This window comes from Mytilus californianus, unplaced genomic scaffold, assembly GCF_021869535.1.
Source record: "Mytilus californianus isolate M0D057914Y unplaced genomic scaffold, xbMytCali1.0.p SCAF_10, whole genome shotgun sequence".
In the NCBI taxonomy this organism is placed as follows: domain Eukaryota; kingdom Metazoa; phylum Mollusca; class Bivalvia; order Mytilida; family Mytilidae; genus Mytilus; species Mytilus californianus.
The window spans coordinates 67,308,639-67,336,109 of record NW_026262582.1 but is presented as its reverse complement, the minus strand read 5'-3'; the positions used below and the strand labels follow the sequence as shown (position 1 = coordinate 67,336,109).

The 27,471-nt window shown below is 31.8% G+C and overlaps 1 protein-coding gene across 1 annotated transcript; it reads left to right on the top strand.

The window, feature by feature from the left end:
* LOC127719147 (uncharacterized) lies at positions 1–26,539 on the top strand. The gene is made up of 11 exons (XM_052225169.1): positions 1–208; positions 9,030–9,134; positions 10,696–10,800; positions 12,369–12,473; positions 14,043–14,147; positions 15,718–15,822; positions 17,394–17,498; positions 18,173–18,535; positions 19,707–20,021; positions 20,606–20,677; positions 26,472–26,539. Exons 1-11 carry the CDS (start codon positions 1–3, stop codon positions 26,537–26,539), a joined length of 1,656 nt encoding a protein of 551 aa, XP_052081129.1.
* Positions 26,540–27,471: the final 932 nt, after the last annotated feature.

Below are 27,471 nucleotides of genomic sequence, written 5' to 3'. Positions count from 1 at the left end.
ATGGAGACTGCAGATTATAAGATAGCTCTTTTTATCTTGTCGTCAGTAATTCCACCATGGAAACATGATAAAATTAAATCTATCTGTGATGTATTTATCCAGCTTCAGATATCTGGTGATTTATACCCAGCTGATATTAAAGTTTTGTACAAATTGTTGAAGAAGATGGATCGAGGAGATTTAATCAGCAAAGTCAGAGCCTACCAAGGTACAACAGAAGGTCTTCCATATCCCTATTTTTAGCTCACCTGACCCGAAGGGTCAAGTGAGCTTTTCTCATCACTTGGCGTCCGTAGTCCGTCGTCCGTCGTCGTTAGCTTTTTACAAAAATCTTCTCCTCTGAAACCAATGGGCCAAATTTAACCAAACTTGGCCACAATCATCATTAGGGTATCTAGTTTAAAAAATGTTTCCGATGACCCCGCCAACCAACCAAGATGGCTGCCATGGCTAAAAATAGAACATAGGGGGTAAAATGTAGATTTTGGCTTATATCTCTGAAACCAAAGCATTTAGAGGAAATCTGACATAGGGTAAAACTGATTATCAGGTCAAGATCTATCTGCCCTGAAATTTTCAGACAAATCTGACAACCTGTTGTTGGGTTGCTGCCCCTGAATTGGTAATTTTAAGGAAATTTTGCAGTTTTTGGTTATTATCTTGAATATTATTATAGATAGAGATAAACTGTAAACAGCAATAATGTTCAGTAAAGTAAGATCTACAAATAAGTTGTCATGACCAAAATTGTCAGTCGACCCCTTTAGGAGTTATTGCCCTTAATAATCAATTTTTAACAATTTTTTGTAAATTTTTTTAATCTTTTACAAAAATCTTCTTCTCTGAAACTACTGATACAAATTTAACCATACTTGGCCATAATCATTATTAGGGTATCTAGTTTAAAAAATTGGTCCGATGACCCCGCCAACCAACCAAGATGGCCGCCATGGCTAAAAATAGAACATAGGGGTAAAATGCAGTTTTTGGTTTATATCTCTGAAACTAAAGCATTTAGAGCAAATCTGACAGGTGGCAAAAATGTTCATCAGATTTAGATTTATCTGCCCTGAAATTTTCAGACAAATCCGACGACCCGTTGTTGGGTTGCTGACCCTGAGTTAGTAATTTTACAAATATTTTGCAGTTTTTTGTTATTATCTTAGATATCATTATAATATCTAATATCTAATACTATTAATTATGATTTTAACCTTATTTTACATGATTTCCAAAGCATCAGTAAATACAGGTGAGCGACACAGGCTCTTGAGAGCCTCTAGTTTTTAATATTCAGGTCATTGTTCTGTATTCTTTATCAATATGTTTTGCCTATTATCAGAGGTGGATTAAGGGGGGACAGGGGGCAAGGACCCCCTTTTTTGGGAAAAATTTGGTTGGTTATTTAGGGAATCACTGAAGCATGACTGGAGCGAGCACCCTCTTTTACAGTAAGTGGTCTCTAACTAATGAAAATTTTCGGATCCATCACTGATTATCCTCTATTCTACATTTTTCTCTTTTCTTCAATCTTGGTCCATCTTTATTCTCTATACGCAGCAAACCCCAACCACACCTTTATATATAGATTCATTACACTAAAGGTAAGGTGCAATTTTACATATCCGTCTATACACTTTGTGACTTGGGAAACTTTGATCATAATCCTTAAAATTGGACATGCCATTTCTTTTCTTACATCAAAAGAATCAATTCTACCTAGATTTACATTTGGAAAATAAGTTTTGAGCTTTTGATTTCAAAATATATTTTCATGCAATGTAAGGTTAAATTTAGATTGGTAGAAGGAGGCTGGATGTTTGCTAAGTACTCTTGTTATTGAATTTTGTCAGATATTCAGAAATCAACAAGTTTTATCCATGTAGTGCCAATAAAAAAAAATCCCACTAACCCTTCCTTTTCTTTTCATTATATTATTACATACATTGACATATATAGTTTTTAAAGCCATTTTGAAAATCTTATAAAATTCTTGTTATTAGTCCCCTACCGACAAAGTCGAAGGGGACTTTAGGTTTGCACTCTGTCTGTTCATCCATCAGTCCGGCAATTCAGTTTTCCACACTTTTTTTTAGTCATTCTTGAAAATATTGATTTGAAAATTGCTACATAGTTTTATCATGACCAGTTACAGATCTAGTTCGAATTTTGTTCCAGTCTGATGAATGTGTGCAGAGTTATGGTCCTTGGACTTAGAAAATTCACTTAAATAATCAGTTTTCAACACTTTTTACATCATGCTTGAAGATATTGACTTGATATTTGTTATATAGTTTATACACCATGACAAGTTAAAGATCAAATTAGAATTTTGTTCCAATACAATGAATTTTTAACCGGTAGGGGACTATGTATTGCCATGCAATACTCACAGAATGCTTGTTTTTAAATAGATTTGATTGAAAAATAGGTGTCAATGTTAAATGTATGAAAAATCTAGAGAAAATCATTTCACACAAAATTTTCAATTGATTATATCTCGAAAAACAACGACAAGGACCTTGCATTTTTTTCTGCTTTTTATGTTCTGTCATTTATATACTATCAATTTATAACAGTATTTATTTTGAAATAGAGAAACAAACATCTGTAACAAAGCAGGAGGAAATGCAAAGATCTATATATGAACTGCAGTGTATCGAGGCCTTTAAAAAACTTTTTCATATTACTCATTTACTATGCTCAGAATTTGTTTACATTTATATTTATGGTGTTTTCAAACTTTTATAATTATGATTATTGACACAATAAAACACAGGTCAATTGGTGACCTACTGTTTGTCTGTCTATTTAGATGGTCAACTCAAAAGGGGCAATAAAAAAAAACTATATATGTTTATAAGTCAAATAAAATAAATACAAAAGTACCCAGATCAACAAAATAGAGTTCACAATCACTCTACAGCACTACAAAAGTCAAAAAGTCTGAAAAGACCAGTTTTTGTCTGAATTTGCATGAATTTTTACTCGACATTCTTAATTTGTCTAAATAATTTTTAAAAATTCTTGACATAGTATGAATTTGTCTAAGAAGGTTCTTGATTTTTCTTGTCAAGTGTCTTGACAGTATGAACATTGTCTTAAAATTTCTCGACACTTCCTGTATCATCTGATAAGAGTCTGGATTAGTCTCGACCAATTCTTGACTGTCTTAAATTTGTCTCGATCTGTCTCGACACATTCTTGACAGTCTTAGATATGTCTTGACAATATCTCAACAGTATAAATTTGGCCTGAAATGTGAACAGACTTATTCTGCACTGTTTATGACATTCTATTGCTGTTATTTACTCCTTTTTATTATGGCTTAACTAAACTTTGAAGAATCAAGGATCAATTTGGTATAGTAAGATACCTTTTTGGTGCAACTAAGTTGGAATACCCTGAATAATTCCCCATGTAGTTTAATTTTGATTTATTTTGATTAAACATTTAATTAATTGTTTTCACTTTGAATATAAGTCAAAGTTACTAACAAACAGCATTTAGATTTTTGCCGTTCGCAAAACTGCCAGTCAAATTTGCTTTACTAAAATAGGTGTCTTATAGGCAGTTTTAAAATGTGACCATGTGTCTATTTGGACCCCACAATTCATTTTTAGCTCACCTGGCCCGAAGGGCCAAGTGAGCTTTTCTCATCACTTGTCGTCCATCGTCGGCGTCGGCGTCGGCGTCCGTCGTCGTTAGCTTTTTACAAAAATCTTCTCCTCTGAAACCACTGTGCCAAATTTAAGCAAACTTGGCCATAATCATCATTAGGGTATCTAGTTTAAAAAATGTTTCCGATGACCCCGCCAACCAACCAAGATGGCTGCCATGGCTAAAAATAGAACATAGGGCTAAAATGTAGATTTTGGCTTATATCTCTGACACCAAAGCATTTAGAGTAAATCTGACATAGGGTAAAACTGATTATCAGGTCAAGATCTATCTGCCCTGAAATTTTCAGACAAATCTGACAACCTGTTGTTGGGTTGCTGCACCTGAATTGGTAATTTTAAGGAAATTTTGCAGTTTTTGGTTATTATCTTGAATATTATTATAGATAGAGATAAACTGTAAACAGCAATAATGTTCAGCAAAGTAAGATCTACAAATAAGTTGTGTAACCAAAATTGTCAGTCGACCCCTTTAGGAGTTATTGCCCTTAATAGTCAATTTTAACAATTTTTTGTAAATTTTTGTAATCTTTTACAAAAATCTTCTGCTCTGAAACTACTGAGACAAACTTAACCATACTTGGCCATAATCATTATTAGGGTATCTAGTTTAAAAAATTGTCCGATGACCCGGCCTTCCAACCATCATGGCCGACTTGGTTAAAAATAGAACATAGGGGTAAAATGCAGTTTTTGGTTTATATCTCTGAAACTAAAGCATTTAGAGCAAATCTGACAGGTGGAAAAAATGTTCATCAGATTTAGATTTTTCAGACGAATCCGACAACCCGTTGTTGGGTTGCTGCCCCTGAGTAAGTAATTTTACAAAAATTTTGCAGTTTTTGTTTATTATCTTAGATATCATTATAATATCTATTATCTAATACTATTAATTATGATTTTAACCTTATTTTACATGATTTCCAAAGCATCAGTAAATACAGGTCGAATGCAGGTGAGCAACACAGGCTCTTGAGAGCCTCTAGCATGTCTAGTTTAGAACAACCCAAAAACATTTTTTATTCAAATTTTAGCGTTGAATTTTATAATTTTTAATCAAAAATAAGTATTTGTGATAACTCCTTCCTGAAAAGAAAACGAATGTTTAGAACTATATTGTGCATGTCTGTTTGAGATCCATTTCATAAGACCAATGATTTTTATAGAAATCATTGATGGAACCCATTATAAATACATTTTTTTTTATTATTCCTGGAGTAGATAATAATTTTCTTTTAATCTTTGGGAATTATTCAATTTGTTTTTAAAATAATTAACTTCATAATTTTGATGAAAAAAATCCATTTAATTCAATTTTTTTTCATCAAAATGATGATTTTCATTTTCATCTATCAACAAACTTTTTAAATTGTAGTGGCATGTTCGGTCAACTGATAAGTTGTATGCCTGATTACAGGTAAAGCAGTAATTTCTATTTGACAGTTGCGTGTACTCTTGGGTGTGGAATACCTTAATTTTATGGGGAACATCCTGTCCATGTGTAATACTTAATATATATATTCCAACAGATGACATTACACAAATTTTTCTTCTGTTAAATGAATGATTTGTATATCATCATAATTTGCTATTTATATAAACCACATTTTGGTATAATAATTATTTACCATATCAACATTGAATATTATGAATGTAGAATGAAATATGTCTACAGTATGATTGGTTTTAATCATTTAATTTATAAGATTTAGGAATCAAAATTTGTAATTATTTAAAAACCCACATTCAAATTGTTTTATATCAACACAACCACATTTGAATTATTTTATACTATAGATATCATAGCCATATTGGCATTTGTAAAAATATTTTCAATTATTTTACATGCCCATCTTTTATTTTTGTTGTAAGAAGTGTAACTTGGAACAACAGTATATCATATAAAGAGAAATAAAGATTAAAGTTATATCATGAATATTGGTCATGATTTGTAAAACTCAGAACTGTCAAGTAAATTTAAGACACAATGCAAAATGTTCAGAATATGTCAAGGCAGATTCCATAAAGAAAAGAAAATTTCCGTCAAAAAGAACAAATTAATAAAAATAATACTAACTGTTATTTGAATGATAATATGCGAATGTTTTATTGAATAGTAATGTTAAATAAAGCAAGAAAACCAATTATTGAATATGATTGTTTCCATTAAAAGTAGAAATGATCAAAACAAGTTGAAAAATGTGAAATGTTTGACGGAAATTACTTCCCATTTTTCGACACAAGGTTTATGTGTTACAATGCTTTAAATTGACACTGGTATAATGGCTTTTATTAGTGTAGTCTTATTATTCAAACATCCCTGTTTCCAAATCTTTTGCTTTTCTTTTGTTAAAAACATCTGTGATATATATTTTTTTCAATTTCAAATACCTTGCTTATTAGATGCTCGTCTGTCAATAAATGTTATGATAGCAACATGTTCATAAAATCTTACCACATCATTGTAGGTACTTATATAAGCCTGTTAAAATTGTATTTCATAATGTACATTAAACAGACACATTTTGGATCTTTCAATTTACTTTATTCAATCAATAGTTTTATCAAATCTGTTGCTAACATAAGTTCTGTCAAACTTGTCATCTTATGTTAGCAACATTTGGATGTGCTACAAATTAGAGTTATCTGTCCTGGGTTGAAATCTTGTTAAATGTCAGGTTGCGTTATTTTGCAGGAGTTCTAAATATGACTTTCAACAAGGATAAGATCTTCAATGTTAGTTAAAAATCTCAAATATATATTGTCTGTCAAATTTATTTATGTTAGCACAATCTTATATTAGCAACAAGTCCGTCAATATCTTATGTTAGCAACACTATTTAGTCTGTCAAATCTTATGTTAGCAACAATAATGTCCGTCAAATCTTATGTTAGCAACAAAAAAGTCCGTCAAATATTATGTTAGCAACAAAAAAGTCCGTCAAATATTATGTTAGCAGCATTGTTCATGTCTGTCAAATCTTATGTTAGCAACTCCAAGATAATCCTTTTTTAAAGTTATTACAATTCCTTTTTTATTGGTGCAGATGTTAAGAAATATTTTATTCCAATTTGCCTTTCATATTTAAGCAAGATATACATTCAAACCTTGAAAATACTGAAGATATCAGGATTGTTTGTGTTGCTAACATAAGAATTTTCCGTCAAAATGTCTGTCAATTTTGTTATGATAGCAACATTTTTTTAAGGTGTCCTTTATTTAAAAAATATAATGTGAATAGATCTATTTTTTGTCAAAAAGTGTTTACTTATATAAGTATAACATGTATTCCAAAACAGAACCTTATTGGTGTTGATTTTGTTAAACATAATTTTGGGAATTTTTCAACTTTCTTATTTGGAATCTGCCTCAAGCCATACTGAGAAAAAATAAGAATGTCGAAAATATGTCGAGAAATATCAAGACAGTATTCAAATGTCAAGAATTTGTCAAGAAATTTCATACAAATTTAATATAAATGAGAATTTGTCAAGAGAAATTAAGACACGAGTCATACTTTTGGAGAATGTCGAGTAAAAGTTCATGCAAATCAAGACAAAAACTGGTCTTTTCAGACTTTTAGACTTTTGTAGTGCAGAAAACTAAAGATGGAACAACACTATCCCCACCAAAACTGGGGGAACTCCAGTAGTCTTGAAGGGTCTGAATATTCTGCTTTACATGTGACACCTACCATATTGTTCTTGTTAAAATACAAGGTATACGTACCTAGAACAATTGAGTCAAAGGAACCAGAATACCAAGGTGAAGGTCAAATACCTCCTGCTAATACAGTGGAACAACATAGACCTACATTTTGTTCTCGTTAAAATACATTGATGAGTCATATCCAGTTATTAGGCATATAACAATTAGGAGATAACTGTATTGTATTTTGAGCTCCGAAGGCATCAATTGCTGATTTGTTGGTCGCAAATTAAACTTACTGGCAACATGTTGGAGCTTGAACTACAATATTGTAATCTGCATTCTAATGAAGCTGACGTCAAATCATACATTTAAAATCTGTTATACATGTACGTCACCTATTCTTGCACGTACATTTTCATAGCATCAATTGTGAATTGATGCCATGAAAATTGGTGACATTATCCAATCAAAGGGAACTTCACAAAGTTAACGATCTTGCATTAGAATCAGGGTTGGCAAAAACCCGGGTTTTATGAGTATTGCCCAGCCCAGTGGGAAATACTGGGAAAACCCGGGTTTTACTGGGTTTTACTGGGTAATACTGGGCAATATAAAATACTAGCCTGAATTTTAAAGAGGATTCAGTGAACAAACACAAATGCAATACACTTAAGATATTTATAAACCTGAGACTACTATAACACAGTTATAGTAGTCTCAGTTATAAACATATATTTTGATTTATAAATAAGTTTACTTGTTTGAGAGTCTTATAATACAATTAATTCTATAATTTGAGAAAGTATCATTCTAACAACTCTGAGAAAAGTGTACATGAAGTCACATTAGACAAATATTAATGGAAAAAGCCTTTTTCAATAATTCTTCTAAAAATCTATTAAATCATCACCCTTCTGTCTAGATTGGTCAAACTGATAACATAAAGTCAAAGAATTCCTTTTTTTTCAAATATGTATAACTAAAATTAAGAATAAACAATTACATGTAAGAAAAATTACTTTTAAATAATTCATATGTTCATCACTAATTAATAAGTAATTATTCAGAATAGAACACAGATATGTTTATATAACAATATAAACAGCCTTTTCATTTCTATAAGTGTTAATGACATGACCCTGTAGGGTGTATATTTAGCAATAAGATTGCATAGCAATTTAAATTTACAATTCACTTAAACACTACTATCAAATCATTTTTTTTCCAGAGTTTAGAATATTGAAACAATGCTTGGAAATTAACAAGGTATCCCAAAACGTGCAAATCTTGTATTCTGCCTACATTGAATTAGTGGAGAATAGAATGAAATTGAATTTTCAATCTTCTAGAAATTACTCTCAATGGTTATCTGTATAAAATGTATATATTTAGCTATAACACTATGAAACTACAACAAGTCTTTACTATTTTGTGTTGAAATAAGCTTAAAAAATCATATTGCCCAGTATTACCCGTTTCTGGGAGTATTGCCCAGCATGGGATAACCTGGACCTGGGTTTTCCCAGGGGGCTATTACTTTGCCAACCCTGATTAGAATGAAGGACTTATGAATGTCTCACACTAGGCTATGGCATAAAAAAATTCAAAAACCATCAGTACATGTAAATTATCTTACCACTAAACTGAATGTGAAAGTTTTTATTATGCTGACCTATAAACTTTTTCTTTCTATCTAGGAGCTCAGCCAACATCAGGGAATACAAAGTTAGGATATGGACCAGAAGAACATCGACAGGTATACGTACCTAGAACAATTGAGTCAAAGGAACCAGAATACCAAGGTGAAGGTCAAATACCTCCTGCTAATACAGTGGAACAACATAGACCTACATTTTGTTCTCGTTAAAATACATTGATGAGTCATATCCAGTTATTAGGCATATAACAATTAGGAGATAACTGTATTGTATTTTGAGCTCCGAAGGCATCAATTGCTGATTTGTTGGTCGCAAATTAAACTTACTGGCAACATGTTGGAGCTTGAACTACAATATTGTAATCTGCATTCTAATGAAACTGGCAGAAAACTACGTCAAATCATACATTTAAAATCTGTTATACATGTACATCGCCTATGCTTGCACGTACATTTTCATAGCATCAATTGTGAATTGATGCCATGAAAATTGGTGACATTATCCAATCAAAGGGAACTTCACAAAGTTAACGATCTTGCATTAGAATCAGGGTTGGCAAAAACCCGGGTTTTATGAGTATTGCCCAGCCCAGTGGGAAATACTGGGAAAACCCGGGTTTTACTGGTTAATACTGGGCAATATAAAATACTAGCCTGAGTTTTAAAGAGGATTCAGTGATCAAACACAAATGCAATACACTTAAGATATTTATAAACCTGAGACTCTCAGTTATAAACATATATTTTGATTTATAAATAAATTTACTTGTTTGAGAGTCTTATAATACAATTAAGTGTATAATTTGAAAAAGTATTATTCAAACAACTCTGAGAAAAGTGTACATGAAGTCACATTAGACAAATATTAATGGAAAAAGCCTTTTTCAATAATTCTTCTAAAAATCTATTAAATCATCACCCTTCTGTCTAGATTGGTCAAACTGATAACATAAAGTCAAAGAATTCCTTTTTTTTCAAATATGTATAACTAAAATTAAGAATAAACAATTACATGTAAGAAAAATTACTTTTAAATAATTCATATGTTCATCACTAATTAATAAGTAATTATTCATAATAGAACACAGATATGTTTATATAACAATATAAACAGCCTTTTCATTTCTATAAGTGTTAATGACATGACCCTGTAGGGTGTATATTTAACAATATGATTGCATAGCAATTTAAATTTACAATTCACTTAAACACTACTATCAAATAATTTTTTTTTCAAAGTTTGGAATATTGAAACAATGCTTGGAAATTAACAAGGTATTCCAAAACGTGCAAATCTTGTATTCTGCCTACATTGAATTAGTTGAGAAGAGAATGAAATTGAATTTTCAATCTTCTAGAAATTACTCTCAATGGTTATCTGTATAAAATGTATATATTTAGCTATAATACTATGAAACTACAACAAGTCTTTACTATTTTGTGTTGAAATAAGCTTAAAAAATCATACTGCCCAGTATTACCTGTTTCTGGGAAAATTGCCCAGCCCGGGATAACCTGGACCTGGGTTTTCCCGTGCCGGTATTACTTTGCCAACCCTGATTAGAATAAAGGACTTTTGAATGTCTCACACTAGGCTATGGCATCAAAAAATTCAAAATCCATCAGTACACGTAAATTATCTTAACACTAAACTGAATGTGAAAGTTTTTATTATGCTGACCTATAAACTTTTTCTTTCTTTCTAGGAGCTCAGCCAACATCAGGGAATACAAAGTTAGGATATGGACCAGAAGAACATCGACAGGTATACGTACCTAGAACAATTGAGTCAAAGGAACCAGAATACCAAGGTGAAGGTCAAATACCTCCTGCTAATACAGTGGAACAACATAGACCTACATTTTGTTCTCGTTAAAATACATTGATGAGTCATATCCAGTTATTAGGCATATAACAATTAGGAGATAACTGTATTGTATTTTGAGCTCCGAAGGCATCAATTGCTGATTTGTTGGTCGCAAATTAAACTTACTGGCAACATGTTGGAGCTTGAACTACAATATTGTAATCTGCATTCTAATGAAACTGACAGAAAACTACGTCAAATCATACATTTAAAATCTGTTATACATGTACATCGCCTATGCTTGCACGTACATTTTCATAGCATCAATTGTGAATTGATGCCATGAAAATTGGTGACATTATCCAATCAAAGGGAACTTCACAAAGTTAACGATCTTGCATTAGAATCAGGGTTGGCAAAAACCCGGGTTTTATGAGTATTGCCCAGCCCAGTGGGAAATACTGGGAAAACCCGGGTTTTACTGGGTTTTACTGGTTAATACTGGGCAATATAAAATACTAGCCTGAGTTTTAAAGAGGATTCAGTGATCAAACACAAATGCAATACACTTAAGATATTTATAAACCTGAGACTCAGTTATAAACATATATTTTGATTTATAAATAAATTTACTTGTTTGAGAGTCTTATAATACAATTAAGTGTATAATTTGAAAAAGTATTATTCAAACAACTCTGAGAAAAGTGTACATGAAGTCACATTAGACAAATATTAATGGAAAAAGCCTTTTTCAATAATTCTTCTAAAAATCTATTAAATCATCACCCTTCTGTCTAGATTGGTCAAACTGATAACATAAAGTCAAAGAATTCCTTTTTTTTCAAATATGTATAACTAAAATTAAGAATAAACAATTACATGTAAGAAAAATTACTTTTAAATAATTCATATGTTCATCACTAATTAATAAGTAATTATTCAGAATAGAACACAGATATGTTTATATAACAATATAAACAGCCTTTTCATTTCTATAAGTGTTAATGACATGACCCTGTAGGGTGTATATTTAACAATATGATTGCATAGCAATTTAAATTTACAATTCACTTAAACACTACTATCAAATAATTTTTTTTTCAAAGTTTGGAATATTGAAACAATGCTTGGAAATTAACAAGGTATTCCAAAACGTGCAAATCTTGTATTCTGCCTACATTGAATTAGTTGAGAAGAGAATGAAATTGAATTTTCAATCTTCTAGAAATTACTCTCAATGGTTATCTGTATAAAATGTATATATTTAGCTATAACACTATGAAACTACAACAAGTCTTTACTATTTTGTGTTGAAATAAGCTTAAAAAATCATACTGCCCAGTATTACCTGTTTCTGGGAAAATTGCCCAGCCCGGGATAACCTGGACCTGGGTTTTCCCGTGCCGGTATTACTTTGCCAACCCTGATTAGAATAAAGGACTTTTGAATGTCTCACACTAGGCTATGGCATCAAAAAATTCAAAATCCATCGTACACGTAAATTATCTTAACACTAAACTGAATGTGAAAGTTTTTATTATGCTGACCTATAAACTTTTTCTTTCTTTCTAGGAGCTCAGCCAACATCAGGGAATACAAAGTTAAGATATGGATCAGAAGAACATCGACAGGTATACGTACCTAGAACAATTGAGTCAAAGGAACCAGAATACCAAGGTGAAGGTCAAATACCTCCTGCTAATACAGTGGAACAACATAGACCTACATTTTGTTCTCGTTAAAATACATTGATGAGTCATATCCAGTTATTAGGCATATAACAATTAGGAGATAACTGTATTGTATTTTGAGCTCCGAAGGCATCAATTGCTGATTTGTTGGTCGCAAATTAAACTTACTGGCAACATGTTGGAGCTTGAACTACAATATTGTAATCTGCATTCTAATGAAACTGACAGAAAACTACGTCAAATCATACATTTAAAATCTGTTATACATGTACATCGCCTATGCTTGCACGTACATTTTCATAGCATCAATTGTGAATTGATGCCATGAAAATTGGTGACATTATCCAATCAAAGGGAACTTCACAAAGTTAACGATCTTGCATTAGAATCAGGGTTGGCAAAAACCCGGGTTTTATGAGTATTGCCCAGCCCAGTGGGAAATACTGGGAAAACCCGGGTTTTACTGGGTTTTACTGGTTAATACTGGGCAATATAAAATACTAGCCTGAGTTTTAAAGAGGATTCAGTGATCAAACACAAATGCAATACACTTAAGATATTTATAAACCTGAGACTCAGTTATAAACATATATTTTGATTTATAAATAAATTTACTTGTTTGAGAGTCTTATAATACAATTAAGTGTATAATTTGAAAAAGTATTATTCAAACAACTCTGAGAAAAGTGTACATGAAGTCACATTAGACAAATATTAATGGAAAAAGCCTTTTTCAATAATTCTTCTAAAAATCTATTAAATCATCACCCTTCTGTCTAGATTGGTCAAACTGATAACATAAAGTCAAAGAATTCCTTTTTTTTTCAAATATGTATAACTAAAATTAAGAATAAACAATTACATGTAAGAAAAATTACTTTTAAATAATTCATATGTTCATCACTAATTAATAAGTAATTATTCAGAATAGAACACAGATATGTTTATATAACAATATAAACAGCCTTTTCATTTCTATAAGTGTTAATGACATGACCCTGTAGGGTGTATATTTAACAATATGATTGCATAGCAATTTAAATTTACAATTCACTTAAACACTACTATCAAATAATTTTTTTTTCAAAGTTTGGAATATTGAAACAATGCTTGGAAATTAACAAGGTATTCCAAAACGTGCAAATCTTGTATTCTCCCTTCATTGAATTAGTTGAGAAGAGAATGAAATTGAATTTTCAATCTTCTAGAAATTACTCTCAATGGTTATCTGTATAAAATGTATATATTTAGCTATAACACTATGAAACTACAACAAGTCTTTACTATTTTGTGTTGAAATAAGCTTAAAAAATCATACTGCCCAGTATTACCTGTTTCTGGGAAAATTGCCCAGCCCGGGATAACCTGGACCTGGGTTTTCCTGTGCCGGTATTACTTTGCCAACCCTGATTAGAATAAAGGACTTTTGAATGTCTCACACTAGGCTATGGCATCAAAAAATTCAAAATCCATCGTACACGTAAATTATCTTAACACTAAACTGAATGTGAAAGTTTTTATTATGCTGACCTATAAACTTTTTCTTTCTTTCTAGGAGCTCAGCCAACATCAGGGAATACAAAGTTAGGATATGGACCAGAAGAACATCGACAGGTATACGTACCTAGAACAATTGAGTCAAAGGAACCAGAATACCAAGGTGAAGGTCAAATACCTCCTGCTAATACAGTGGAACAACATAGACCTACATTTTGTTCTCGTTAAAATACATTGATGAGTCATATCCAGTTATTAGGCATATAACAATTAGGAGATAACTGTATTGTATTTTGAGCTCCGAAGGCATCAATTGCTGATTTGTTGGTCGCAAATTAAACTTACTGGCAACATGTTGGAGCTTGAACTACAATATTGTAATCTGCATTCTAATGAAACTGACAGAAAACTACGTCAAATCATACATTTAAAATCTGTTATACATGTACATCGCCTATGCTTGCACGTACATTTTCATAGCATCAATTGTGAATTGATGCCATGAAAATTGGTGACATTATCCAATCAAAGGGAACTTCACAAAGTTAACGATCTTGCATTAGAATCAGGGTTGGCAAAAACCCGGGTTTTATGAGTATTGCCCAGCCCAGTGGGAAATACTGGGAAAACCCGGGTTTTACTGGGTTTTACTGGTTAATACTGGGCAATATAAAATACTAGCCTGAGTTTTAAAGAGGATTCAGTGATCAAACACAAATGCAATACACTTAAGATATTTATAAACCTGAGACTCAGTTATAAACATATATTTTGATTTATAAATAAATTTACTTGTTTGAGAGTCTTATAATACAATTAAGTGTATAATTTGAAAAAGTATTATTCAAACAACTCTGAGAAAAGTGTACATGAAGTCACATTAGACAAATATTAATGGAAAAAGCCTTTTTCAATAATTCTTCTAAAAATCTATTAAATCATCACCCTTCTGTCTAGATTGGTCAAACTGATAACATAAAGTCAAAGAATTCCTTTTTTTTTCAAATATGTATAACTAAAATTAAGAATAAACAATTACATGTAAGAAAAATTACTTTTAAATAATTCATATGTTCATCACTAATTAATAAGTAATTATTCAGAATAGAACACAGATATGTTTATATAACAATATAAACAGCCTTTTCATTTCTATAAGTGTTAATGACATGACCCTGTAGGGTGTATATTTAACAATATGATTGCATAGCAATTTAAATTTACAATTCACTTAAACACTACTATCAAATAATTTTTTTTTCAAAGTTTGGAATATTGAAACAATGCTTGGAAATTAACAAGGTATTCCAAAACGTGCAAATCTTGTATTCTGCCTACATTGAATTAGTTGAGAAGAGAATGAAATTGAATTTTCAATCTTCTAGAAATTACTCTCAATGGTTATCTGTATAAAATGTATATATTTAGCTATAACACTATGAAACTACAACAAGTCTTTACTATTTTGTGTTGAAATAAGCTTAAAAAATCATACTGCCCAGTATTACCTGTTTCTGGGAAAATTGCCCAGCCCGGGATAACCTGGACCTGGGTTTTCCTGTGCCGGTATTACTTTGCCAACCCTGATTAGAATAAAGGACTTTTGAATGTCTCACACTAGGCTATGGCATCAAAAAATTCAAAATCCATCAGTACACGTAAATTATCTTAACACTAAACTGAATGTGAAAGTTTTTATTATGCTGACCTATAAACTTTTTCTTTCTTTCTAGGAGCTCAGCCAACATCAGGGAATACAAAGTTAAGATATGGACCAGAAGAACATCGACAGGTATACCTACCTAGAACAATTGAGTCAAAGGAACCAGAATACCAAGGTGAAGGTCAAATACCTCCTGCTAATACAGTGGAACAACATAGACCTACATTTTGTTCTCGTTAAAATACATTGATGAGTCATATCCAGTTATTAGGCATATAACAATTAGGAGATAACTGTATTGTATTTTGAGCTCCGAAGGCATCAATTGCTGATTTGTTGGTCGCAAATTAAACTTACTGGCAACATGTTGGAGCTTGAACTACAATATTGTAATCTGCATTCTAACGAAACTGACAGAAAACTACGTCAAATCATACATTTAAAATCTGTTATACATGTACATCGCCTATGCTTGCACGTACATTTTCATAGCATCAATTGTGAATTGATGCCATGAAAATTGGAGACATTATCCAATCAAAGGGAACTTCACAAAGTTAACGATCTTGCATTAGAATCAGGGTTGGCAAAAACCCGGGTTTTATGAGTATTGCCCAGCCCAGTGGGAAATACTGGGAAAACCCGGGTTTTACTGGGTTTTACTGGTTAATACTGGGCAATATAAAATACTAGCCTGAGTTTTAAAGAGGATTCAGTGATCAAACACAAATGCAATACACTTAAGATATTTATAAACCTGAGACTCTCAGTTATAAACATATATTTTGATTTATAAATAAATTTACTTGTTTGAGAGTCTTATAATACAATTAAGTGTATAATTTGAAAAAGTATTATTCAAACAACTCTGAGAAAAGTGTACATGAAGTCACATTAGACAAATATTAATGGAAAAAGCCTTTTTCAATAATTCTTCTAAAAATCTATTAAATCATCACCCTTCTGTCTAGATTGGTCAAACTGATAACATAAAGTCAAAGAATTCCTTTTTTTTCAAATATGTATAACTAAAATTAAGAATAAACAATTACATGTAAGAAAAATTACTTTTAAATAATTCATATGTTCATCACTAATTAATAAGTAATTATTCAAAATAGAACACAGATATGTTTATATAACAATATAAACAGCCTTTTCATTTCTATAAGTGTTCATGACATGACCCTGTAGGGTGTATATTTAACAATATGATTGCATAGCAATTTAAATTTACAATTCACTTAAACACTACTATCAAATAATTTTTTTTTCAAAGTTTGGAATATTGAAACAATGCTTGGAAATTAACAAGGTATTCCAAAACGTGCAAATCTTGTATTCTGCCTACATTGAATTAGTTGAGAAGAGAATGAAATTGAATTTTCAATCTTCTAGAAATTACTCTCAATGGTTATCTGTATAAAATGTATTTATTTAGCTATAACACTATGAAACTACAACAAGTCTTTACTATTTTGTGTTGAAATAAGCTTAAAAAATCATACTGCCTAGTATTACCTGTTTCTGGGAAAATTGCCCAGCCCGGGATAACCTGGACCTGGGTTTTCCCGTGCCGGTATTACTTTGCCAACCCTGATTAGAATAAAGGACTTTTGAATGTCTCACACTAGGCTATGGCATCAAAAAATTCAAAATCCATCAGTACACGTAAATTATCTTAACACTAAACTGAATGTGAAAGTTTTTATTATGCTGACCTATAAACTTTTTCTTTCTTTCTAGGAGCTCAGCCAACATCAGGGAATACAAAGTTAGGATATGGACCAGAAGAACATCGACAGGTATACGTACCTAGAACAATTGAGTCAAAGGAACCAGAATACCAAGGTGAAGGTCAAATACCTCCTGCTAATACAGTGGAACAACATAGACCTACATTTTGTTCTCGTTAAAATACATTGATGAGTCATATCCAGTTATTAGGCATATAACAATTAGGAGATAACTGTATTGTATTTTGAGCTCCGAAGGCATCAATTGCTGATTTGTTGGTCGCAAATTAAACTTACTGGCAACATGTTGGAGCTTGAACTACAATATTGTAATCTGCATTCTAATGAAACTGACAGAAAACTACGTCAAATCATACATTTAAAATCTGTTATACATGTACATCGCCTATGCTTGCACGTACATTTTCATAGCATCAATTGTGAATTGATGCCATGAAAATTGGTGACATTATCCAATCAAAGGGAACTTCACAAAGTTAACGATCTTGCATTAGAATCAGGGTTGGCAAAAACCCGGGTTTTATGAGTATTGCCCAGCCCAGTGGGAAATACTGGGAAAACCCGGGTTTTACGGGGTTTTACTGGTTAATACTGGGCAATATGAAATACTAGCCTGAGTTTTAAAGAGGATTCAGTGATCAAACACAAATGCAATACACTTAAGATATTTATAAACCTGAGACTCTCAGTTATAAACATATATTTTGATTTATAAATAAATTTACTTGTTTGAGAGTCTTATAATACAATTAAGTGTATAATTTGAAGGAATTCGAGGAACCAGATCAAAAAATAGTAGAACAGATCATAATATGGATGATTACATGCATAAAAGATTTAAAATGCAAGACATAGAAAATTACAGAGCTGTTCCAAGTCTCAAATACCAACAGAATCCAGTATTTTCGGGTGTAAAGCACGAGCAACCATCACCTGGTACCAACCCATCTGTAAGAGGTGTTGGGAACCAGACACCAACCGAACCTTCACCTTTTCATAGAACTGGAATAATTAGTGAGGTACCAGTGAATCATCTCATTATTACAGAGGAGCAATCCCCTGGAGACAGTGGGCTAACAGCAGGATTTATGACGTTTTTGGACAGAAGTTCACAAGATAAACGTTCAGGAGGTACAAAAAATAAATGCATTAGTGAAGAACATGTAGAATATGATAAAAGTAAGCCCAAGTTAAATTTTTCTTTTTCGAAACCCAACCTACCCATTTACAAAAACAAATGGTACCCTTTTTCAAACAAATGATTATGAACCTAAAACATTGTAAAAATGGATATGATCTGTAAGCAGACCTTGATTAGCATTTTTTTTTTTTTTTACAGTGCATTTCTTTTTTTTTTTTTTTTTATTGATCTTTTTGGTGTTCAAACTACAGTGCATACATACATTTTTACAAGACATAAGTGAATGACATGACATTTATGGCATTGTTATACTAGTGATATTATGCGAATAAGACATGGTAAAAAATTTACAAGTTGATGATGTGAATACTCAGTATATGATACATCTTATAAATACTTTGGAATACATTAAATATATAATCAGATTAAAAATAAATTTAATTAAATAACTTCCATAAATCCCCCCCATCTGTCGACAAATGACTCGTGTTTGTCTTTAAAAAAAGATATAAATATTCTTATATCTCCAGACGTCTTTTAAAAACTTTAAGAAAAGCTTGCACAGATATTAACAGTCTGTCTAATTGTGTGTTCTTTACATAATTAATGGAATATTTTGCCTGTAGAATACAATAATTTAAAACTACGTTATCAGAATTCAATACACCAAAAATGACACTATCTTTATTCAAAAACATTTTTACTCCAAAAACTAAATACCACCAATTAGAAAATTCTCTCCAAAACTGTTTTATTTCTATACATTCAAAAAATTTATGCTCTATAGTTTCTATTTCAAGTGTACAACATATTAAACATGACAAATAAAGTGAAAATCATCCAAAGGTCTATTTTATAAAATAGTACTTTTATTTCTTATGGCATGAATGGTAAACCAACTGATATTCAGTTTTATATTGAACTTCAAAAGCTTGATTCAAATACTTACATATTTGGATTAAGTAAATATATTAATGATTTGCTTATATTCTTTTAAATACTAAAATCCACTCAAAGGTTTTTATATAGGGGACAATATAAAAGAAAGTGAACTTCATCTTATACTTTGTCTCTGCAAAGTTTGCAAAATCTTTGTAAATGTGTAGCTATAATGTTCCTTAATTCACATTATGTGACTTGATATTCGTTTATATTTGTTAGATATACCACTGTCAATAACTGAAAGTAAACTGGTTGGGGTTTCTAAAGTCATAGCAAGAAGAGATGATTGTTTTTTACTGGCTTCAGCATTGATGATTGATTCTAACCAGACATCTCAAATAATGCAGGCAAATCCAACAAATGTGCTGAGAGTTCATGGCTTCCTTAAACACTGGTTTATTGAACAGAGAAATAGATCAGGTACCAGTCCAACTGCAGATGCTCTCTTAAAAGCTTTTGAACAATTGGGATTTACAGATGCTATTGAAGAGTATGCACGACTTAGTCGCGAACCAGAAGCTGAACTTGAACAAGGTATGAGATTTTTGCTCCCTAAAAGTTTGAAATTGATATGAAAAATTACAGAATATTAAGTTTCATGATTAAAAAATGTGTATACTGAGTGCCAAGAGAAACTGGAAAACCTACATGTACAAACATGTAGACATTATATTTTTCATAAATGAATACTATAAAATTAACGCATGTATTTATTATAGCGATTTTTGAAAAAATAGATCAAAATTATGATAAATTAATGCGATTTCAGAAAAAAACCTGCATACTCATATATATGTAACAGAGTTATTATTATTGCGATATTACGCCTGGTTTATTTATTGCCAGGCATACTTATTTGCATATTACGCCTGGTTTCTGTGGACCAGGCGTACTCATTTAAATATTACGGCTTATTTTACACATGGTTTCCGCCTTAGTTATGCTTGTTTCCGCCTGGTTACTCCTGGTTGATGCCTGGACATGCATACCTTAAAAACTGCAATGACGACGGGATAAAGTATGATTTCTATGCCTGGTTTCCACGTCATTTACAGGCGTCATATTTGGTACAGGAGGTACTGTAACAATGTTGTTAATTACTTTGCATTTCATAACAGGTTCTGAGAATCTTGCTGTACGGTCAGAAAAATTATTTGGGATTCAAGAGCAGAATTTTAATGTCTCATCAGGTATGTTGTGGTATAAAGTTGAAAAACAAAAATACAGAACTTCAAGGAAAAATTAAAATGGAAAGTCCCTTATTAAATGGCAAAAACAAAAGTTGTCCTATTCCTGAACTGGTACACTGTTGATTCATTAATGTTTGTGGTAAACCAATTTTCTTTGATTTCTTGGGTATAGGAAAATCACGAAATATTTTATTCTCAAAATATTATTTTTTTCACCAATCACAAACAAACCTTGGCAACAAAAAAAAATAAATGATTCAATAGTGTTGTTGTACCCTGGAAAACATTTCAGGTTGCACACACATCATCAATGAGAGGGGTGAATTTTTCCATTGATTTTGGGTGATTCACTATGAAAATAGATCTCTGTATATTTAATAGGCATGACAGGTAACTTATGACAGGTTTGTTAATCAGAGTTTTTACGTCCAACCTAGGGACATTATTTTTTTTTCAGTCTGTGCCTCTATTTGTTCGTTCCTTTGTTCGTTCATCTGTTTGTCCGTCCGTCTGTCTGTCTGTCCTGCTTCAGGTTAAAGATTTTGGTCAAGGTAGCTTTTGATGAAGTTGAAGTCCAATCAACTTGGGACTTAGTACACATGTTCCTAATGATATGATCTTTCTAAGTCTAATGCCAAATTTGAGTTTTGATCCCAATTTCAAGGTCCACTAAACATAGAAAATGATAGTGCCTGCTTCAGGTTAAAGTTTTTGGTAAAAGTAGTTTTTGATGAAGTTGAAGTCCAATCAACTTGAAACTTAGTCCACATGTTCCCTATGATATGATCTTTCTAAGTCTAATACCAAATTTGAGTTTTGACCCCAATTTCACGGTCCACTGAACATAGAAAATGATAATGGGATTGGGATATCCGTGTACTATGGACACATTATTGGTTTACCTTCGTACAACAGCAGTCTTCCTTTTAAACACTTTAAAAATATTATTTACTCAACACCAGTAAGTGATATTTGAATTAATTACCTCTGTACATTGGTTTGAAGATTGCATTTTTAAGTTCTAAAGTCTTGACTCCTCATCATGAGCTTGCTGATAAAAAAATCCTAAAAATAAAAACAAATGTCAAAAATGATTGTTCGGACTGGAGGAATCCATGATGCTTCAAAAATAGTGATGAATGCACCACTGAAAATATTGAATCACAATTCAAAATTGCAAATGGTGATTCTACATAGTGAATAACAAGTCTCATTAAACACATTAAAATATGTCCTATACCCGATTGTGACATTTCTACTGTGTGTAGATTCCCATGTCCTGTGAAGCATGCATAGAGGAGACTCACCTTGTCACGCCCTCAGTCTCCCTCCTGATGGATTCCCTCAGTTATTATTTGTTACTTTCACATAAACTACTGTTGCCTAAATGTACATGTAAAGTCTAACATAAACAGCAGTAGTTGTCCTTTTTTAGATTTGGACATTTCAATCTCTAAAGGAAAACTCCATACTAAAATTTAAGACAAAAGAGACGACTTTTCATTCCCTATTGTTAATTTTCCTTTTTTAGAAGGCGATGTTCCTTTGGCTCCATCATACGGTGTTTGTAGATCCCAACTCATTCATTATGCCCGTGTGTGTAGTGAAGTCATAGATTTTAAGGAACGTAATCAATGCGTCACTGGTAAATTATTCAGTCAGGGATTTCGTTACCATAAATTACATAAAACTTTTACTAAATTCTTTCATAGATACAATGATTTGATTAGTAAATTTGGCTGTACCTGTAGAAAACTGATTAAAAACGGTATTTCACATCCTAAATTTTACAGTAATATTGTACTTAAAGCGCGGAAATCACTATTTGATCCGTGTAAACTCATCGAACCTTTAAACAAACTTATTAGTAAAGGTTATCTTACAAATGTTGTAATTAGATCTTTGAATATATTTTACATTGGCACTAATATCGATTTTTTCATCAGCAAATTAAAACATAACTAAATTTGTATTCTTTTCAAACGGGCTGTGTAAAGACACACCCACTTTCATTTTGATCTATAAAGAGATTAACTCCTATCTATCCTACTGCCTGTCGATACATTTATTTTTGGCAGATCACCAGTCATGTCTTCCTTGACTGTCCATGACGTTAAAATACTAAATCCCTGGGATTTGTTTTAGTTGATTTTAGTCTCTGATACATGATTTTTTATTATCAATTGTTTTTATACGACAAAATTTTCTGTCGTATATTGTTATGACATTGTTATGACATTTTTCTCATTTCCGATTTCAGAAATTGAACAAAATTTCTTCACATATTTTTTTTTTTTGCTAAAAAAAGGGGGGGGGGGGGGCATTACGCAATAGCATATTGTATTGCACAAAAGCAAAAAAAAAAAATGGGTAATTTTTATTTATTTTTTTTGGGGGGGGAGGGGGGGGGGGGGGTCGATTCGCACAGTCACAGTGTATTGCACAAAAGCAAAAATTGAATATAAATTCAAATCATATGACCAATTCTAAGTTCTTTGACTACAGTTATTCTGTGTCAGAAACCTATTATGTGTCAAATATTGAATTACAATCCAAATTCAGACCTGTATCAAGCGCGATTATTATTTCCATTTTTGCCCCAACTGTTCAGGATTGGACCTCTGCGGTCGTATCCAGCTGCGCCCGGCGAAGCAATTTATTGGCTTTTAGCTAGCTGTCAGTAACTGTGAGTACTCACAAATCTTACTTTCTTGTTTATTTGACCTGTTGATACTAACTGTAATGCTTTTTTGTTTTTTAATGTTTACTTATTCAGGGTTATATCTGGTCTAAATACCATCTTTGATAAGTGTTTGGTATTACTATAAATTTTCACTTCTTAGTACTATGAACATCAAAATTATTTATTTTGTAAAAATATTTCCTTTCTCCATTTGAACTGTACACGTATACCTAACAACAAAATTATTTTCATTTACCTGTGTTTAAAGTAATTGCAAATGGCTGATATTTTTGTTCAAGCATATTGTTTTTCTTAAATTGTTTAACATTTCACAGCGGTATAACATGTTACTTTAATTATTCTTCGCTTAGTTTATTTATTTTGTATTTACATTGTATTATAGATCAAATTTATTTGTTCAGTGTATGTTCACTGGTGTTAATATGTCTTTTGATTGAGTTAAGCCATTTCAATTGATATTTTATAGTGTGTCTTTCTATGTTATGATGTTACACTATTGTTTCAGATAAGTTTTGGTACCATTAAAACGTTTAAACCCGCTGTAATTGTTTGCACCTGTCCTAAGTCAGGAATCTGATGTTCAGTAGTTGTCGTTTGTTGATGTGGTTCATAAGTGTTTCTCGTTTCTTGTTTTTTATATAGATTAGACCGTTGGTTTTCCCGTTTGAATGGTTTTACACTAGTAATTTTTTGGCCCTATATAGCTTGCTGTTCGGTGTGAACCAAGGCTCTGTGTTGAAGACTGTACTTTGACCTATAATGGTTTACTTTTATAAATTTTGACTTGGATGGAGAGTTGTCTCATAGGCACTCATACCACATCTTCTTATATCTAAGTGATTTTATGTGATTACAGGAGAAGCTACCCATCCCTAGATTTTCTATTGTTTCCCATAGAAATCCATGGAAACTTTTCCATGGAATTCCATTGAGTATTGGAACTTGTTTTCCATGGAATTCCATGGAAAAAAGAAAAAGAAAAAGTAACCTTTCCATGGAATTCCAGGGGAATTTTTCCATTGTTTTCCATGCAAAATGTATTGCTTAGCCAAGGAAGAACCTTATACTCTGTGACAATTGGGTACCCTATATGGACAATTTGCCAAGCATTGGTTATAAGCATGAAACGACTTGTTGCATTGACCTACATTAGTATTATTGAACATATTTTTTTTCAAACCCAGTTTGTAAGGTCTTCTGAAATTTCCTACTGTTTGATAAAACCAATAAAACTCCCTGCTTTGAAAGCATATTACAACTTCAACCAAAAACGCACATTCTGTCCTTCACTTGAAGATCCATAGGACAAAATATTGATATAAACAATAGAAACAAGAACTTTGGTATATTTGTGCACTGCATTTATAAAATTACATAATATTTTAAAGTCACTTTTGGCGGCATGGCTTCAGTAGATCCCTCAAAACTGCATTTACCATGTTTGGTGTCACAAACTGCCATTTACTCTTTATGATGCCTGCAAACAAAAAAACAAAAGATGTAATATATATAAATAATTCACACTTTTCATAAACTAAATTTAAAAAAAAAATAAATATGGCTTTAAAATCTCAACCATCTTTCATTTAAAAGGATCATTAAGTTAAAGTTTCAAATTTCAGAATGGTTTGATCTATTATTTTTCTTTGTTTTTGCTTGACACACTCGAGGCTCCTGAAAATAAATAAAATACAATGATGGATAACAGACTTTTTAAATGCATTATTTTTTATTATTATACTTCACGTTAAAATGTCATATTTTGATTGGCTAATACGAGGGTGTTAATTTACTCTATTACCCTTCATTGAGACGCTTGATCAAGTGTGCTCTTTACTAAATACGACTCTATCCTATGGCAAATACTCTATTACCCTTCACAGAGACACTTGATCAAGTGTGCGCTTTATTAAATACGACTCTATCCTATGGCAAATACTCTATTACCCTTCACGGAGATGCTTGATAAAGTGTGCGCTTTATTAAATACGGATGGTTGTTATGTACAAGACGTCATAGTTTATTACTTTGAATTTGAAATTTTATCGACAGTAATAACAGAACATTCAGTATAATAAATTAAATAACACATATCTGAGAGGGTGATAGAGCAGATTGTTACCCCTCGAAAAGACATTGTCAACCTTGGCTTCGCCTCAGTTGACAATGTTTTCTCGGGGTAACAATCTGCTCTATCACCCTCTCAGCTATGTGTTATTTATATAAAGGACAGATTGTTCTTCAGTACCTAATGGTTCTGATTCGCCAATTTTGGCCTTAAAATAAACAAAAACAGTTTTCCTAAAAAAAAAAATTTTGACTGATTTCCTTGGATTTTATAAATAATTGAGGAAAAATTATATATTCAAGTACAAGATTGACAAATACTTTGTATTGTGTTCACACATATAGATGACAATTTAGCAACACACCTTTACCACAATATGGCCACATTTATGTACAACAGATTAATATTGAACGAATTGTTTTTCTTACTTTTACCAACAAATTTTTGAGTATCATTATATTGATGTATTTTGTAAGTCTCTATTGGTTCTTTTGGCTTTAGATATTTGGGACTTCTCTAACAGTGCCATATACAGAGCAGAAGATGCAACCCTTTGCAGGGTAGGTTGTCTTGCTCCCCCTTTTTTGAGTGATTGTTCATATTTGTTCTGTTGTCTTGTATATTGATTTTCCTTTTTTTTAATACATCATTTGAATTTGAACCTCTATAGTTGGGTATTAATTTCTACTTACCTCAGAGACATGCTCTTCTAAATTAAAGTCATTTTCAACTTCAAAACTTGGACCAGTCTGAAAGAATAACACCAATTTGTAAATTATATATATTTTGGCTTTTTAAACTTTTATCAAATGAAGGGATATACAAGGTGCAGGATCACGGTTTTGGCTTGCAATCACCTTTTTCCGATTTTTGCAAGTAGAAAAAATTACATCGTTCATCTGATTTACTTTTTCTGGTTTCTCAAGACTTTATCACTTTACTATCAGACAATACTAGGAATTCATCTTGAACTCGTAATGATTTTGAATATAAATAAATAATTAGCTGATTGTATTTTATAGCTATTGATAAAAATGGACTAATTGATAAAGGCAGTGATTCTATTGTTGATTGGAATGGTGTGATTTAATTGAAGGACTTGTCACTTACAAGATTTTTTTACATCTTTGATAGATGTAATTGTTCTGAAGCAGAAATTTCACAATCGTTTTGGCGATGCAATATTTGAAGAATAGTTTTATGTCTCCTCTTTTCTTTTAACAGAGTATTTAGTCCAGAAAAAAACTGTTGTTCAGCAAAAAGTTAGATTTTTAACTAAAGTACTTACTATTACTTTTACTGTATGTTTAATTTTCAGTGCACTATGTTTCAGTTTTAATGTCAATTTTATTTTCCTTGCTCTTTAACTGATCTAGTATTTCAGTTGTTCTCACAGTAGTATTTTCTGTGCACTTTTCTGTTGTTTCAGTTTGTCTTTCATCTGAATTTGATTTTTGTCGAGCCTTCGACTTTTGTCGAAAAAGCGAGACATAGCGATCCTACATTCCGTCGGCGTCGTCGTCGTAGTCGGCGGCGGCGTCCACAAATATTCACTCTGTGGTTAAAGTTTTTGAAATTTTAATAACTTTCTTAAACTATCCTTGATTTATACCAAACTTGGACAGAAGCTTGTTTATGATCATAAGATAGTATCCAGAAGTAAATTTTGTAAAAATAAAATTCCATTCATTTTTCAGTATTTTTCTTATAAATGGACTTAGTTTTTCTGCCGGGAAATATAACATTCACTCTGTGGTTAAAGTTTTTAAAATTTTAATAACTTTCTTAAACTATCCTGGGTTTGTACCAAACTTGGACAGAATAAAATTGAGAATGGAAATGGGGAATGTGTCAAAGAGACAACAACCCGACCATAGTACAGACAACAGCAGAAGGTCACCAACAGGTCCTCAATGCAGCGATAAATTCCCGCACCCGGAGGCGTCCTTCAGCTGGCCCCTAAACAAATATATATACTAGTTCAGTGATAATGAACGCCATACTAAACTCCAAATTGTACAC

Coding starts and splice junctions, on each gene's coding strand:
- LOC127719147 (XM_052225169.1), top strand. CDS start 1: ATGGAGACTGCAGATTATAAGATAGCTCTTTTTATCTTGTCGTCAGTA. Junction 209..9,029: donor CAAAGTCAGAGCCTACCAAG/GTACAACAGAAG, acceptor CTTTCTATCTAG/GAGCTCAGCCAACATCAGGG. Junction 14,148..15,717: donor AAAGGAACCAGAATACCAAG/GTGAAGGTCAAA, acceptor CTTTCTTTCTAG/GAGCTCAGCCAACATCAGGG.